This window comes from Alligator sinensis, unplaced genomic scaffold, assembly GCF_000455745.1.
Source record: "Alligator sinensis unplaced genomic scaffold, ASM45574v1 scaffold250_1, whole genome shotgun sequence".
Classification (NCBI taxonomy): Eukaryota; Metazoa; Chordata; order Crocodylia; family Alligatoridae; genus Alligator; species Alligator sinensis.
The window spans coordinates 735,202-750,096 of NW_005841888.1; the positions used below are offsets into that span (position 1 = coordinate 735,202).

At 43.6% G+C, this 14,895-nt stretch overlaps 1 protein-coding gene across 5 annotated transcripts in view; it reads right to left on the reverse strand.

The window, feature by feature from the left end:
- The window catches only part of LYSMD2 (LysM domain containing 2), a 46,222-nt gene that overhangs the window by 23,424 nt on the left and 7,903 nt on the right, over nucleotides 1-14,895 (reverse strand). For 3 of the 5 annotated variants that reach the window (XR_003092654.1, XM_014517054.2, XM_006017936.3), the window contains exon 2: nucleotides 9,615-9,952. Coding sequence is in view for 3 of the 5 variants with exons in the window: in XM_014517054.2 (XP_014372540.1) it covers nucleotides 9,615-9,952 (338 nt within the window). In the remaining 2 variants the exon portion in view is untranslated. Of the gene's footprint in view, nucleotides 1-3,240; nucleotides 4,292-5,095; nucleotides 5,385-9,614; nucleotides 9,953-14,895 lie in introns of those variants that run through there. The other 2 variants (XR_003092653.1, XM_006017938.3) reach the window with 2 other exon arrangements.

A 14,895-nucleotide genomic window follows, 5' to 3' on the forward strand; every position in this document is an offset into this window, starting at 1 on the left:
TTGTGTGTGTCTGTGTGTGTGTGTGTGTGTGTGTGTGTGTGTGTGTGTGTGTGTGTGTGTGTGTGTGTGTGTGTGTGTGTGTGTGTACACACCAATAACTTCATGGGGCTGTGTAGTGTGTTGTCTGTTTAATAAAACTTATTTGGACCCCTAAGTTGGGTTTTGCTTTACTATGGTTTGGCCCTGCTCCAATCTCTGCTCCTCGCCCCTCTAACTTCTGTCTCATTTCTCCCTCTCCTGCTTCTGGCTCATTGCCACCTCCAACACCTGTCCTGAGCTCCTCTCTGCCTCCAAACCCCGTTTCTTTGCCACCATCTTATCCACACTGCCTTTTCCTTTTCCCATGAGCAACCAGGTTTCTGCCTCAGTTTCTTTCCTGGCTGTGTCCTTCTTGCCACCACTTATCTGCCCCCCCCCCCCCCAACATCTCAGCTATCTGCCTCAGTTTCCAGCCCCAGTCTACCTTAAGTAAACCCAAGCCTCAGTTCCTCAGCCAGCTTCTCTGTAGTCCACTGGTTCTGACCCCACAGGGCAACAATATATATGATTTGCCCATATCCTTCCTACAAACTTAGGCTGATTTAAGCCCAAGCTAAAAGCCATACTAGCAGCTGTACAAGCAAGCATGAACTTGCTTTGGAGGTTTCTGTGTAGATAGTATGTTAGTTGGGACAAAACCAGTGGTAGGTGCCAATACTAAAATGTAGACAAATTCCACTAAGGCTGCCACAAGAAACATGAAATAGCCTTTACATCTCCAGAACCATTCTAGGAAGGAAACTGGAACAATCAGGTACCTCCATGAACTATGGGAGCTGGGTGTAGCCATAATTCTTGCACTTTTGAAAAGATAGACCCACACTGTGATCTGGCCTTGCTTAAAGGCCAAGCAGCTAAGCAAACAGAGCTGGGCCTTAAGAAAGAGGATGCAGACATGAGGTAGCACACTCCTTGCCCTCGCTGTTATTGGATAATAGCTTGCATGTGCAACAGTATGAGGTATTGAGCTAATCAGACTCCCATTTTCACAATTAACTTGTGGCAGAGAAGTGCCACAGGGTGAGCCAGGCACTGCAACTGAAGGGCACTAGGACTGAATTCTGTCTGTTGCCCATTCCAGTAAGGCAGAAGTAAGGTATTGCATACTAGGGCTGTGCAAAATTTCAGCAGCCGTTTCATTTTGGAGGTGTTTCGGGCCATTTCAGCGCCCTAAACACTGAATACAAATGGAAGGCTCAGAAACATCTCCAAAATGAAACAAGGCATCCAAAACATTTCGGAAAATTTTGGAGTTTTGGAGCCAGGCTTGCAGGAAAACAGCTGTTTGCTGCCACCCTGCTGCACAATTCAGTTCTGCAGGAAGCAGAGATCCAAGCTGGGGGTCTTCTTGTCACTACTGCCCCAGGGCTGCACGGGGAGGGCAGCAGTGGTGAGGAAACCCTGGCGCAGATCTCTGCTCCCTGCGGAGCCAGGTGACACCGCAGTGCAGTGCTGGTCCCTGCCACATGACCTGACTCCAAAGGGAGCAGAGATCCAGGGCTGCACAGGGAGGGCAGTGGCGGCAAGGAGAGCCCAGTACAGATCTCTGCTCCCTGCAGAGCTAGGTCACGCAGCAGGGCGGTGCTGGTCTCTGCCGCACAACTTGGCTCTGTAGGAAGCAGAGATCCATGCCAGGGTCTCTTTGCCATTGCTGCCCGCCCCGTGCAGTCCCATGTCATTTTGCGCTGCCTGGCGTGACAGGGATCAGAGATCCGTGTGGGGGTCTCCTTGTCTGCACGGACAGCAGCAGCCCTCCCCCAGATGAGCCACCCATGGTCCCATCCTGCTCCCCACTGGGGCCCCAAGCCCCACCCAGTTGGGTAGGGCTCTGTGAAGCTTCCCTTGCAGGCCAAAACTAATCACGGTCCTCTAAAACAGCCAAATCTGAAACTGAATTGAAACACAGCTGTTTTGCACAGCTCTATTGCATACTTCATTCTTTCAGGATGCCTCCATGCAAAATTTAGTCTGAGTTGCAATGAGGCTAATATTTTAAGCCTAACACCCCAGAAAACATTTTAGTAATAGGTATTTTTTGCTGTGTATTTGCAGTAACATTAATTGCTCTGCTATCAAAAGCTAAAAGCTTCTGAATGTATTGTGTGGATGCACTTACAGAATGGACTGAAATGGTGTCATGTCTCCATCACAAGAAATGATATTCATTATAGCTGAATATCATAGAGGATCTTCAGGCAGGCTGCTGGAACCAAACTGATCCAGTAATTCTAGGGGTGGTTTGTTTTGTTTTGAATGTCTGACCTATCATCTGAGCTAACTTCTCATCATAAACTGTCCTTAAGTTCTGACCTAAATTAAGCAGCCCTGAACTGACCTCAAAATAAGGAGATATAACCAATGCCAGCATATCTTCAAATAGTTCTCTAGGCTCTGTTGTGCTCCAACTAGAGTGAAAGTAGTTTCTTAATTCAGTGTCTATTCTGCACGGTAGGTCTTCCTCTCTCTTGGAAGCCTATAAGCCAGCAGTGCTTAACCTTCAGCCTGCAGGGCTCCCCCTACCACCAAATTTCTGAAGCCATGGATTTAGTGCCATCACTAATTGCCTCAGCTTCCAGAGCCAATACCACCACACCCCACTGCTTAACTTCTGGGCTGCAAATTAGATGACAAAGCACCATGCACAAAGTCGTTGCACCCCATAACCAGATCTGGTGTGTGGGGCCATGCCGGACCATATCTGTGAATGGAGCTGGAAGTTTGAGCATCATGGCTAAAAGCTATTGTTTTTCTACCTAATTGGTCCTTCTTTAAATGTGTGTGTGTGTGTGTGTGTGTGTGTGTGTGTATATATATATATATATATAAAAAAAAGGATCCTGGTGTTATCCCTATAGCAATCTGGCTGAGTCTGGTTTTGAGCTGAATCTCTTTGAGCCCTGCTCCATGCTGCAAGGGGGCCCTCCAAATTTCCACCATGACAGAAACTTAAAGGGTTCCAAGAAATTAAAATTGTCTACAGCCGCAAGTTCCACAAGTCTTGGTTGGCCACAGTATCTTGGAAGGGTTGATAAGAGAACTGAAAAGAAGAAATTACATTCGGATTTGAGTGAGCAGAACTGCTCATGTTTTTTGAAGGTTGGATACTCAAATGCAAAATAGAAATCCTTTAGTCCAACAGACTTTTTTCTCCACATCCACTAATTATTTAGGATCTGTACTTCTGTTGTACATACAAGTGTGTTCTAATCTCTGTAGTACCTGTCAATATAGAAGACAATGGACTGGTACCAGATATCAAGGTTGGTTTGTTGCCAAGCTTTAAAGTAATTTTTATTTTACACAGTAAGAACATAAGGAAGATAGTGACAGTGTTACTAGACTTGAATCTAAGCACAGCTGTTCCTTTTGCTTGTGCTACAAAAGAGCTTAAAATACTTGTTTTAGTCCGTCCAAGAAAGATTTGATGCATCAATTACAAACAAAGGTTTTGTAAAAATGTTGTATGCAGGCAGCTTTTCAGTATGAGTTTTGCACTGCTTATTAGCACTGTCTACTGAGGACCCATGTGCTAATTAGCTTCTTCTCTACATTCAATCACATATCAGGAAATCTCAAGCACAGGCTTTTAGAATTGTAATTTGGCTGTAAAGATGACAGCTACCTTAAGATGTGAGTTACTTTCCCCCTGTAGTGAAAAAAAAAACATTTTGCATATACTAACTATTTGGAGGGCAGGGGGGAAGTACCCCATGTAAACATTTAACGTGTTAGTATATATAAGTGTTTACCGCAGTTTTATTTAGCGATCAAACAGGGTTTTGATGCTAAGGTTATTTCACATTTTCTTTTTAAAGAGGCTCACATAACAAAATGACTGGTCACTCTTCTACTTCCCCCTTCAGGCAAAGGGAATTGAAAGAAGGCATTACAACTCATTACAGTGCTACCCCGGGGCCCCCCCTTCACAGCTGCAGTTCTCAGTCCAGGAAATTACAGGTACAGAAATTCAGTACTCTTCAAGTCTCTGTACTCGCACTCATCTGTTTCACTCACTAAAAACCGATTGCTTACATAACAGGAACAGCACATGCAACAATGAACAGTTGACATTTAACCCTACTTTTATCAACACTTTTATCAACACTGAGCTGTCAAAAGAGCATTAATCTAAGCTCTTGAGTTAATAGCTCTTGGGATCTTGGAACAAGCACTGCAGCTCCAAAGGCTTCTTCAGTTCATAGTTTTCTCTACATTTCTCTCTTTGCTGATGGCTGGCAATGGTAAGTGAGCACTGTAAATTAAACACAAATTCATTAGCAATTTTTATCTTGGATGTCAAAAACTATACTTTCAAGGCCTCATCTGCTCTCCTTTTGATTATACTTAGTACTAGACAATTCAGCAGAAGAAGTTTACAGTTCTGTTCCTGATGTTGCATGCTGGCAATTAGCCAGCACTATGGGGTCTGCTTATGTATGCAGTCAAGTATTCTTACAGTGGCTTGGTTCAAAGTCATTGTCATTCCAAACTGCGACCTAAAGAAAATCTTTGAAAGATTTGACTTGTTCCCTAACCCAAGGGCAAACTACGTCACTCAAATTTTACCCTAGCCTCCACATTTGAAGGAACACAGAATACTTTATAAACAGCTTGCAAACAACAGAATTGAGTACCCTTGCGTCTGGAAGGAGGGCTGTACCCAAATGTTGTGCAACAACAGCAGCAGTGATGAAGAGTTTTGCTTAAACTTTAACATTTGTGCTACGCAAATAGAACCTTTGGGTTTAAGGTTTAGTGTCTCATTCAAAAGAGTCCTTTATCTTCCCACCACCTCCCCGCACTTCTATTTTCTTTCCGCAAAAGGGAAATGGCTGCATTGGTAGCAGATATGGACATATTTTAAAAACTCAATCCACTTACTAAGTTTATTCCGCTTACATTAGGACTGACTCTGCAGTGCCTTTAAACTGGGAGCCTCTGCTGACTGAACAGGCTTAATATGAGTAACAGGATATGAAACTCCCCAACATGTGTGCTTTACACAGCAAATAAAAAAAAAATCCTTAAGAGAAGGACTATTAAATGAGCAACTTACCACATGCTGCCATGCCCCACTGCCTGCAAGCCATGATTGCAGAGAGATTGATCGATGACGGAGTGTTTAGAATTTGAGTCAATCCTCTGCTACTGGTATCCTCCTCCTCAGATGGGAGACCCTTCTACACCCTTGATCAAGGGGTGACAATATATTACCGTTTTGCTTCTGTCTCTCCAAAATGACATTTGGTACGTTCCCATGCCAGCGCAAATCCCATAAGCTTGCACAACTTCAGCTGTGCGCCAAGACCATTGCAGATGGAAAGCATGGGGGCAGCCAGGGTAGCCTGAAAACACAGCATTTCTATTTGGTTCATTTTTTTTAACCCTCCTACAAGAATTTGCTGTGACCATAGCATAGCAACATGTAACAAGAAACCAATATCCCGTAGCACAGTGGGTACAGTTGGATGATACAATAGTGCATCTATTAAAGTAGAATCTTTCATACGAACTAAATTCCTTCACAGAACTGAATATAATTAGAGAAGGAGAAAAAGCATAGCAAACGAATTGGAACATGACAAGATCTACAATGGGATTAGCTGTTTTCAGTTGTGGCTTGAGAGAGGGCTAATGAAATGGGAGAAAACAGGGAGACTTTGCCAGATGTCAGACACTGCCAAAAAGCAGGCTCCTTGAACAACAGCAAGATGATGTAGAAAGACACAGGAGAGAGATGCTAGAGAAAATGAGGTAAGAATAAATGCAGGGTTTGAGAGATGGCAATCTTAATCTGGGTACTGAGATATGCAGGAAGCCAGAAGAATTGTTTGGGGCATGTGAAAAGGCAAGCAGCACCAAAGTAAACATAATGGAATCTGAAAAGCTAGCACTTGATCAGTGAGAAAAAGTTACGTAATTATAACAGTACACAGCCATAAAGACAGACTTGGGATAGCGTATTCTAGATGCGTATGTACACGCACTCTCTCTACATACAGGCAAAGAGAGCATCCAAACCTGAACTCAATCACACTGGTATAAGTGCTAGGTAACTCCAATAAATTCAAAAAAGTTACTTGCATCAGCATGACAACATATTAAAGTCCTTCGTAAGTGCTTTCAGTAAAAATATTAGATTTTCTTCAAGCAGTACTGTGTATGTGTCTACCCACACACGTCGTATCTATAACATTGACAGAGGTCTAGATTACACGTATACACACACACATTGCACTTGCATTGCATTTATACATTACATATAGAGCCGTGTGTGTCTGTGTCATTTATAACACTGACAGAGGTCTAGATTACACCGCCTATGCGTGCACCCGTTGAGGACAGTACTATCTTATGGTGGAGTACTTTACTGTGCCGAAACACATATGTATAGACAGTGACCAAGGACATAAGTGCCCAGGCAGCTCATCCAGCCAGGGCCCTGCTCTGCATCAGCTCAAACTGCTGCTGTACCGGGCACATATGTAGACACTGTGCTGAGATAAGTTAACCCTGGCTCAAAGTGCTCCAGAGTTTGTTTCACATTAATTGCACATGTAGATGCACAGAGAGCTTGTTTTTTCTCTGTTGTGGATGGTGCTTTAATACTGCGTTCTCATGTATCAATGAAAGTTGTAGAAAAATAAAATCTTGCACATAACTCTATAGTGTTGCCCATTAGAGTAAGAAAAAAATATGGAACTCTGTCTCTTTTGCTTTTTTCCCATAGATTATAAATGCAAACCTGTTTCTGTGCAGGCTCAAGCTGTGCTCTTTGTGTAACAGCATCACAACCAATAAAATCTGCATATCAGATTTAGAATGGTAATTTTGTTAATGATGCACAGAGAACACAGTTTACTCTTCTACAGCTATAATCACTACAGAGAAAATGCAGTAATAAAAATGTGTTTTCCAAGCTATGATTCGAGAGACAGGAAGCGGATATGAGCAGTAGTAATGGTGCCATTTTTATGGAGTCGCTCTGACCACATCAGCTTTTTCTGTATGGATCTTGTCAAGGTCCCAAAATGAATTCCCTCCTACACATTAAAATCTAATTTTGCAAAAGATCTTTTAAAATAAGTTAAAAGTTTGTAGAGGACCTATGGTCTCGGTCAACCCAGCTTAATTGCCAAGTCAACAACACCTACTCATATACTAATGTTACCTTTCTGCCAGGCTTATCATGAGAATCAGCAGCAGCAGCTGTTAGAGTGGTGCCCTGCACACAGTATTCTCAGTGTTAAGGATGATGCAAGTTCATTGATGGCTTCAGATGGAAACAATCCACGAAATGGACAAGAATCCAGAACTAAATTTCCCAAGCATGGGAGGGAAGATGGAAATCTGAATCTTAAATCTGAATGCCTGTATAAATAGGTAAACCAAAACAGAATACTAGAACAAAGCTGTGACTCCCGCATTCTGAAGTGTGGAAATGGAAGTGAATTACACATTTGGATTTCATGGCATAAGGTCCAACTCCTTGAGAAATTCGTAACTACTCTGCAATGATTTAAAGTTCTGTCAACTGCTGACAGAAGAGAAGTTGGAGACATCAGAATTCTAACAAAGAAATACATTTTAAATGGTTTGTTAAACTATAGTGTTTGCTTGTTAGGTATCCAATGCTGCTTTTACTTTCTGAAGGTGTTTCCCCATCACCACTTGGTTTCCTGGCAGTTGCTTTGTGAGGAAGCTCTGCAAGCATTAGATGCATTTTTGTTTTTTGGGGAAGGAAGGAGAAACTTACATTCCCTTTTTAATTCTGTATTTAAATAAAGTGAGTGGTGGGGCAGTGGGAAGGAAAGCTCTTTACTTTGAGTGATTCAAGTCTGTCTGGATCCAAGAGCAACTTTTATAAAACCAGTTTCAGGGGGAAATGCAGCATCAACACACAACCCAAGTCAAGCAGTCAAGTATAGAACCATATCAGAGAAGTCAGGATAGAACTTGCTTTTACATTATCATTTCAGAAAGTAAACCTTATAAACAAATGTGCTTCCTTGGATGAGATGCTAAACTCAGAGCATCCACAACTTTCCATGTGAAAGTTACCCTGAGAATGCATATTTAAGTTTACTGAGTGACAAGGAGGATGAAGTTGACTCTTGATATGACATGTTTATCCAAGAACTGAATTGCCAAATGCCCTCCCATAAATATTCTACTTACCAGATACTGTCATCTGTAATCATTACTACATGGGGTTCCTGAACTAAGATTGCATAGACATGCATTAAAATAATACCTTGAATCTGACTACAATAAAATATTAATGTGAATAGACTTTTATATTTAATTCTCTGGAGAGACAGGAAGTTGGTCCATACGTCACTGAGCAGGAACAGTGGAAATGCCACCCTTGGTGCACTTGAGGCCAGCACTCTGGAAAATCCCTGCAAGAGCTAATCCCTGTTGAAGGGGATTGATAAGAGATGAGGTGAAGTCACAAGGACCTGGCCTTCACTAAAACAAGTGTTAACACATTTTTCCTAATGAGGTCAACATGCATGTGTTAGGAATGCTACCAAGGGAAAGGAAAGAATTGCTTCAGTGAAAGGAAAACCTGTGCAAAATGGGACATACTGTATCTTTATAGTACTGGTAGCCTAATTGCAGATTTTTGCTTGGGAATGCAGGTAATGTCTCATTATAAACCTTCATCTTGCACATGGTCTTTGCAGTACTTCACTTAATCAGGGCTTATATAGATGAACATCTAAATCAGAAATCCAGCTCTTGAACAACATAGCAATGCCTGGATGATATTAGTGCCTGTCCAATTCATACACTGTTCATTTCCAACCATTTTCTTTACAGGTTCTTACAATATTCTTACTGATGTGGATGCTACATATCAGGGGTATCATAACTCAGCTGCCTCCATGGGTCAGATGAATGGCATGAGGCTGGTCTGTGAGATACACTTGGGCCAACAGATTGACCCTGCATGCCAGACCCAGCACCTGTCATGGAGCAGCTGAACTGGGTCCTGCACGTGGTGCATGTCCCAGATGGACTGTTCTAGTACCTCACTGAATGTGGCACCCACTCTAGCATGCATCTACTCCATGCCAGATTCAGTGCACATCCTGGAGCAGCCAAAGTGGACACCGTGTGCAGCATGGTCCCAGACAAGTCACTCTGGGACTGCACTGTACACAGCCCAACCCAGGGCCATGTTGCATGTGATGTCTGCTCTTGGTGTTCCAGAATGCTCCTGCACAGAGCAGATGTGTGCTGGAACAGGTACTGGGTACAGTGCAGTGCACTCCCAGAGCAGCTTGACTGGGCACCACATATGCTGCACGGGGCCAGCTGGTGCATTCTGCATGCTGCCTGTGTGTCCACTTGAGACCCACTGGGGGCTAGATGATAAGGCTCTATGTGCCAGATCCAGTCCACAGACCATATCTTTGATACTTCTGCTATAGTTAATCTAATCTGTCATCTGTAGATTTATTAGAGCTGTTAACCACATACTACAAAAACTGATTCAGAACTCAGATTTAAAGAGAGAACTTTTAGTCTGAAATTTAAGATGCTTGGTGTTTTAGAGTAGTGTTTACCTGATATCATCTTCTTTTAGTTTCCTGGCTGCCTGTTTGGACAGCTTAATCTGCAAGTCCAGTCTCTGTAGAAAATCTTTGGCAGACAGTTCTTCAGGTGCAGCAGGCCGACTGTCAGATTCTTGAGGACTGGGAGAAGAACTACTGTCTTCCTGAACTGTCACTGGTCCTTCATCACATGAAGGGGAACTGTCAATAGTTTCATTTTCAGGAGATTCCAGTGAATTGAGTCCATTAAACAGTAACGGCTTCTCTGATATAACTGGAATATTCAAGGTTTTCCTCAGAAATATACAGTCATTAGTAAATAGTTTATTTGCCCGTTTTATCTGTTCCATCTGAAAAAGATAAAGGAAAAGGAATTAAATTGAAATAAATACCACTGATTTCTGTAAAGTACAAAATATGCCACCATCCTAAGCAGTATACCATACTAGTCTAACCTTGTTAATCAAAGACTTTTTTTCTTGCAACAATTATTTTCTTCCTTAAGAAAGAAGCTGGTGAATTTAGAACATCCGTTTTCAAATTATATTGTCTTGTCCTTGTAAAATCAGCCTTTTAGCTTTTGCTCCCTCCTCTTTATGTGTTTCTAGGCTTTATGATATCAGAAGTCTCCCTAAGGGTACACTTTGCACTACATAAAGAAGCTTTTCTTTGACTTTAGTCTTCCTTTCCCTTCGTGGGTCAGAATTTCTTTATTTAGTAGGAAATAACAAATATTGCTGCAAAGCAGAGTTGTTTTGTGTGTCTACTGCAGGCAAGCTGGGAGAGAAACTTGCAGATGGCTGTCCAAGCAAATTACTTTGAACTAAAGTGCGATTAATCCCAGCATATGAAGGTCTGTAGAGTTTCACTAAGATGAGCTCTGTAATCAGGTGCACGGTCCAATAGGACTCATGAACAGTAAACCCCACAGGCTTTGTGGGAGCCAGATAAGTTAGGTCTGTGTTACTTCCCATTGTGGGGTCCTAAATTTGGCTCCCTATGTTGTGAACAATGTTACTAATAGCTTGGCTGGCCAAAAGAAGCAAAAACAGTTTTACAGCCTGATCAGCAGCTATATTCTTTAATTTTAAATAACAAACATATATGAGCATCAAAGATAAAGTAAGTGCCAGTTTTTAAGTGTTTTTAATAAGAGGCATTGCCTGAAGGTGCTTCATCTTGATTCAAGAAACCCAGTCATTAGATGGTACTCTGAGTGACAGCCCACCTCTCTCTCTAAGTATTACTGGTTGTGTCCCATGTATTCTGCAACTGTTGAATCTGCCATGACCATGCAAATAAAGAATTCAACCTGGTTGGGCTAACAGGACTTGGTGGGATCCTACCCACGACTGGGCAGTGGACACTGAGGGCTACAGGCTGTACAGACAGGACAGAGTGGGGAAAAAAGGAAGGAAGCGTTGCTCTCTATGTTAAGGAGCAATATACATCTTCTGTAGTTAAATTGGGCCAGGAAGAAGGGCAAACTGAGATACTATGGGTCAGGTTACAGGGGGGTCGGGGTTAAAGGGACTTGGTAGCTGAGGCCTCGAGACAGCTCTCAGAGGCAGCACACTCAATGTCATCATGGGTGACATTAACTTCCCAGACATCTGCTGGGAAAAATGGGCACGAAAGTTTCTAACCTCCTTACAGGACCTTCACCTACTGCAGGAGGTATGCATTCTCACTAGGGGAAATGCCTTACTAGACTTGATACTGGCCACAGGGGACAACTTGGTGAGAGATCTGCAGGTGCAGGGTAACCTAGAGGATAGTGACCACCTATTGATAGGGTTCACAATCTGGAGAAAGGTGGGGAAAATAACTAGCAGGGCAGAAGTGCTAGACTTCAGGAAGGCCAACTTCAACAAGCTCAGGAGATTAGTTAGGGAGGGACTGACTGGTAAAAGCCTTGGAGAGATGGGAGTCCAGGAAGGGTGGGCATTTCTCAAAGGACTAATCCTGCAGGCACAGAAAAGGACCATCCCAGTACACATAAAAGGGGGCAAAAAAGCAAAGAAACCCTCTTGGTGGAGCAGGGAAATCCAGGAGAGCCTGGAGGGGAAAAAAGAGGCCTACAGGCTGTGGAAGCAGGGGGCTGCCACCAAGGAGGAACATACCTGCTTGGCTCGAGCTTGCAGGGAAACAGTGAGGAAAGCCAAAGCAGAAATGGAGCTTAGGCTGGCAGCAAAAGTTAAGGATAACAAAAAGTCATTCTTTAAGTACGTAGGAAGCAAAAAGAAGGTGCAAGATAACTTAGGGCCCCTTCAGGATGAACTAGGGCAACTGGTAACAGACAGGACAGCCAAAGCAGAACTTCTAAATGATTTCTTTGCATCCGTGGTCCTGGACTCAAATACAAAATATGCATCCCACTGGGACTTTCGGTAAGCCCAGGATAGATACCAACCCACCAACTGTTTGTGCTGACCTAGTAAAAGGGCAGCTGGAGCGGCTGACTGTATTTAAGTCAACAGGCCCTAATGATCTTCATCCTACGGTACATAGGGAATTAGCTAGGGTCATAGCGGAACCGCTGGCACAACTGCCTGAGCACTCGTGGCACCCAGGATAGGCCCCAGAGGATTGGAAAAGGGCCACTGTGGTCCCTATTTTCAAGAAGGGGAGGAAGAAGTAAAGCTAACCGCACCCTTTCTTGCATAAGTAGGTGCATCATGAACAGGTCTAGGGAGGTGATACTTCCCTCTATGCAGCATTGGTGAGGCCACAGCTGGAGTACTGCGTCCAGTTTTGGGCGCCGCACTTCAGGAGGGATGTGGATGGCCTGGAGAGGGTTAAGAAGAGGGCCACTCATCTGGTTAAAGGCCTACAGAAAAAACCCTATGTGGACTGACTGGGAGACCTGAACCTTTTCAGCCTCCGCAAGAGGAGGCTGAGAGGTGATCTCGTGGCCACCTACAAACTCATGGGGGGGGCAGCAAGAAATAGGGGATACAATGTTTACCAGGACACTTGTCACTGTAACTAGAAATAATGAACACAAACTGAAAGAGAGCAAATTCAGATTGGACATCAGGAGAAAATTCTTTACAGTGAGGGTTGCCAAAATATGGAATACACTTCCAAGGGAGGTAGTGCTGTCCCCATTCTTGGAGGTGTTTAAAAGGAGATTGGACAGACACCTGGCTGGGGACATCTGACCCCAGCACTCATTCCTGCCCAGGGCAGGGGGTCGAACTCGATGATCTAATAGGTCCCTTCTGACCCTAACATCTATGAAACTATCACTCTTACCCCCAATGCAGTCAGGCTTTATAACCTGAGCGTTCATATTTTTCCATCTAACCCTAGAGCCTTACACATAAACAAAGAGCAAGCCACTGCAATGATGTCTGTAGGGAGCTTGAAATGAGGCAGTTCTGAGAGTGGTGAACTATCAATTGGATCCCCATGATTCCATGGCTGTGAAAATACTGGGGAAATGAGCACTTCTGCAGAGGGATATGACAGTCCACTGCAGCCAGACGTGTGACATTTAGTTTTACTCCCTTGCCCTGTCAGGACCTGCCTGCAGCTGCCCCTTGCTCTCCTCATGTAGACGGGCAAATGGATTATACCAGACATCCTCCACTGTTCTGTGCAGCCAGGCAGTGGGAATTAAGGAGCCAGAGCTGGAGTTGAGAGAACATGGCAGCAGCTGAGGCCCCAGACTGTGTACGGATTCAGACAAATATGATACAGTATGTGGAATGGCCTATGGTTGCTTTATGCTGGAAGCTTTTACAGTCACTCTTCAGGCAAGTAGAAACTCTAGTCTCAGACTAATAAGCATGCTTGCAGAGGGTACTTATATATTCATTCAGAAAAGGTCCACCCACACAAGTCATAGCCAGTAAAATTCAGTTTTACTTTGATGTATTTGTTGAAATCCTAAAGGAATTGAGAGGACCCAGACTTGCAATACTGTGAAGTCCCAGCGCTCTGATTAGATTACTGCAATAATTTATATAAATCCCCCAAATTCCTGATAGTGCTAAGAAAATGTCCTAATTTACTGCAAAGAAAGACACATTCCTGATGACTGGAATGAGCAACATATGTTCCCATAGCTACATAACTAAAATAACAAGTGCATACTATAAAAGCGTACTTGAAAACAAGTATGGGGGGGAAGTGGGAAGACACTGTTTGTAACAGCATACCATTCACCATCCTATTTTAAGAAAAATGGAGAAAGCAAGCTAAATTGGATACAAATAAATCATTCCTGCAAATTCTATAATAATGGTGTGCACTTAATCTAACTGCCCAGAGTGAATCAAAAACTCTCCCTGGCAACTGCTATCCACTTCTGTAGAATTTTAGCTTTTGTTTAATTTTTTTTTCTAGCCCTTCTGGTCATATAGAAAGCTTACAAAAAGTAATCTGAATCTTAACTGCTGCATCAGTCTGCTCATAGCACTGATGCCTCTGTTGCTCAGGTTTTTCTAAGGTGCAGAAGAATGCCTCAGGCTCTTGTTTCAGGGGTGTAGGTTGTAGCCGTATTGATCTAAGGCAGGGGTTTTCAACCTTTTTAAAATCAAAGTATCCCTGGTGGCTGGACATGGAAAGTGGGGAGAAGGAGGCACCACCACCTCCCAGGAGCAGGGCCGGTAAGCTCACCAGGCTGGGGTGAGGGCAGCAGTGCCCCTCTGTGGGGCAGGGAAGATCACTGGGCTGGTGGGTGGCAGCAGTGGCCACGGTGTGTGAGCTTCCCCACCCCACAGAGGGGCGTGGCTGCCCCTCGCCCCCGCCCCGGTGCTGCTCCTGGTTGGCAGTGGCACACCATCCCCGCCCGCCTACCCACACGTACCCCCTGGGATCATTTCAAGTACCACAGTTGACAACCCCTCGTCTAAGGACATAGGCAGACAAGGTTCTTTGGGTAAATCCAATATCTTTTATTAGACCAACTCAAATAGTTGGAAAAATTTGTCTTAGCAAGCTTTCAGACACAAACCTCCTTCATCAGGCTGAGGAAGCATCTGCAGATGGTCTTTACTACTGCAGATGCTTCCTCAGCCTGACGAAGGGGGTTTGTACCCGAAAGCTTGCTAAGATTAATTTTTCCAACTATTTGAGTTGGTCTAATAAAAGATATTGGATTTACCCAAGGAACCTTGTCAGGCTCTTGTAGAATTTCCATGGCCTTCAAATGGAAATTGTTGCGAGTAGGTACTCGTGGGACCTAGGAATTGAGGGGAGCCTGATGAGGCATGTTTTAAAAAAATTAAAAAGGACTTTCTAGAGTGGGGAGGTAAAGCACAGTAGAAAAACTAAAAAGTATAAA